Below are 2,209 nucleotides of genomic sequence, written 5' to 3' on the forward strand. Positions count from 1 at the left end.
TGTACTGATTAAGGACTTGAATAATTTGATAAACCTCCTCTTCCTTAGCTTCCGCAAAAATAATACAATCGTCAGTAAAAAGTAAGTGTGATATAGGTGGGGCTGTAGGTGCTTGTTTAATGCCAGAGATCAGCTTTTCCTGTTGAGCTTCACTCATTAGGATAGTGAAGACCTCTGCCGCTATTATAAATAGATAGGGTGATAACGGATCCCCTTGTCGCAAACCTCCCTGAGGTTTAATTTTGTTGGACATGTTGCCATTAATTTTTATCTTATAATTTGCACTCTTTACACATCCCATCATCAACTTCACCCACTTTTCATTAAAACTGAATGCTTTGAGCACCTCTTCAAGAAAGTCCCATTCAAGTCTATCATAAACCTTATTCATATCTATCTTGATCGCTAGTTCATTGACTCCATCTTTTCCTTTTTTTCCTAACCTGTGAAAGGCTTCTTGTACAATGATAATATTGTCGTGAATGAGCCTCCCACCAACAAAAGCACTTTGTATTGGGGACACTATCTTGTCCAATATCTTCTGCAACCTTACCACAATCAGCCTAGATATTATCTTGTATATAAAATTACAACAACTTATAGGCCTTAGCTTATTAAGGTTTTTCGGATTATTTATTTTTGGAATAAGAACAAGAGTAGTCTCACTAATCTCCTCAGGCATAACGGCTTCCTCAAAAAAATTTTTAACAACTGCGCATACCTCTTCTTTCACAGTTTTCTAATGCTTTTGGTAGAACATCCCGTTGAGTCCATCTAGTCCTGGGGCCTTTAAACCTCCCAGACTAAATGCTGCAGCTCTTATTTCATCATCCCTTATATTTCCTAGGATCTCTTCATTCATCTCATTGGTTACCTTTCTCGGTATTTTCCTAATGCACTCCTGTAAACTTTCTCTCTTTTCAGAAGTAAACAACTTGGGAAAATGTTCTTCTGCCAGTTTTAAAATTTCATCACCCCCTTGGACCCATTGTCCTACTGAATTCTTTAACCTTTCTATTCTATTCCTATCTTTCCTCTGAATGGTAGTAGCGTGAAAAAATGTAGTATTCTTATCTCCCCATTTAAGCCATTTTAACCTTGATCGTTGCCCCCAGTATTTTTCTTCTTGCCTCCACATTTTTGAAATTCTTCTTTTTATTTGATTAATCTGTTGCTGTTTATTCTCTTCCAAACTTGAATTCTGTAGTTTTCTAAGCTCCTCCTTCATCTTCAAAATTTCCTTGTCAGCCCTTTTAAAAGTGGTCCTGCTCCATTTTCTCAATTCTTCCTTGCAATTCTTCATCCTTTGAATAATGTTGGTCCATGCAGTTCCTCTTATGATCTCTTTGTTCCATCCCTTATTAATAACATTGCAGCATTCCTCATGATCTTTCCGAAATGCCTCATACTTAAAATGCGTATTCGTTTTATTCCTCGGGCTAGTAGTCAGCATTAATGGACAATGATCCGAACTTATCGCTGGCAGGACTTCCAAAACAGCATGTTGAAACTTTTTCCTCCATTGCCAGTTTACTAGGACTCGATCAATTCTTTCCTTAGTTATGAACCCATTTCTTGGGTTACTAAACCAAGTAAATTTGTTTCCTTTAAGGTCCAAAACCATGACATTCAGGAACTTCCTAAACTCTTCAAGTTGCCCTCTTGGTTTTGGGTGTAAACCAACCTTTTCCTCTTGTGTTAAACCTCATTAAAGTCTCCAATGTATATTTGTACTGCCTCTTGATCCCAATTATTGGTTGTTAAATTCCTCCATAAATTCTTCCTTTTCCTGAAAATAGGATTACCATACACAAATATGCATTTCCAAAATTCACCATTGTTTATACTTATCTTAGCCGTAATAAAATTATCACACCACGACAAAATATTAATATTCACATTTGATTTCCACAAAATACATAGACCTCCAGACAAGCTCCGGAGTTCTACACAAAAGGATTTATCAAAACATAATTTTCTTCTAATAGTATTAATTCTACCTTCCTTAGCTTTAGTTTCCATCAAAAAAACTACTGACGGCTTGTTAAATTTGCAAATATTTCTTAATTCAGTCATTGTCGAGGAAGCCGCCACTCCTCGACAATTCCAACTTAAGAGATTCATGGCTAAATTTGGGGCTTGCTTAGGCCCGCCTCCTCAGCCTTGTTGTTATTACCTGTGCCCCAATCCACTATTCCTTCCTCAGTTC

The 2,209-nt window shown here is 36.9% G+C and overlaps 1 protein-coding gene across 1 annotated transcript; it reads right to left on the bottom strand.

Annotated features, from left to right (window-relative positions):
• Positions 1-739: 739 nt before the first annotated feature.
• Positions 740-1,624, bottom strand: LOC148576652 (uncharacterized). Its single transcript, XM_088502767.1, has one exon. It carries the CDS (start codon positions 1,622-1,624, stop codon positions 740-742), a length of 885 nt encoding a protein of 294 aa, XP_088358893.1.
• Between the last annotated feature and the right edge of the window lie 585 nt (positions 1,625-2,209).

The sequence above is a fragment of the Arachis ipaensis genome, chromosome B1, assembly GCF_059453495.1.
Source record: "Arachis ipaensis isolate K30076 ecotype BB chromosome B1, ASM5945349v1, whole genome shotgun sequence".
NCBI lineage: Eukaryota > Viridiplantae > Streptophyta > Magnoliopsida > Fabales > Fabaceae > Arachis > Arachis ipaensis.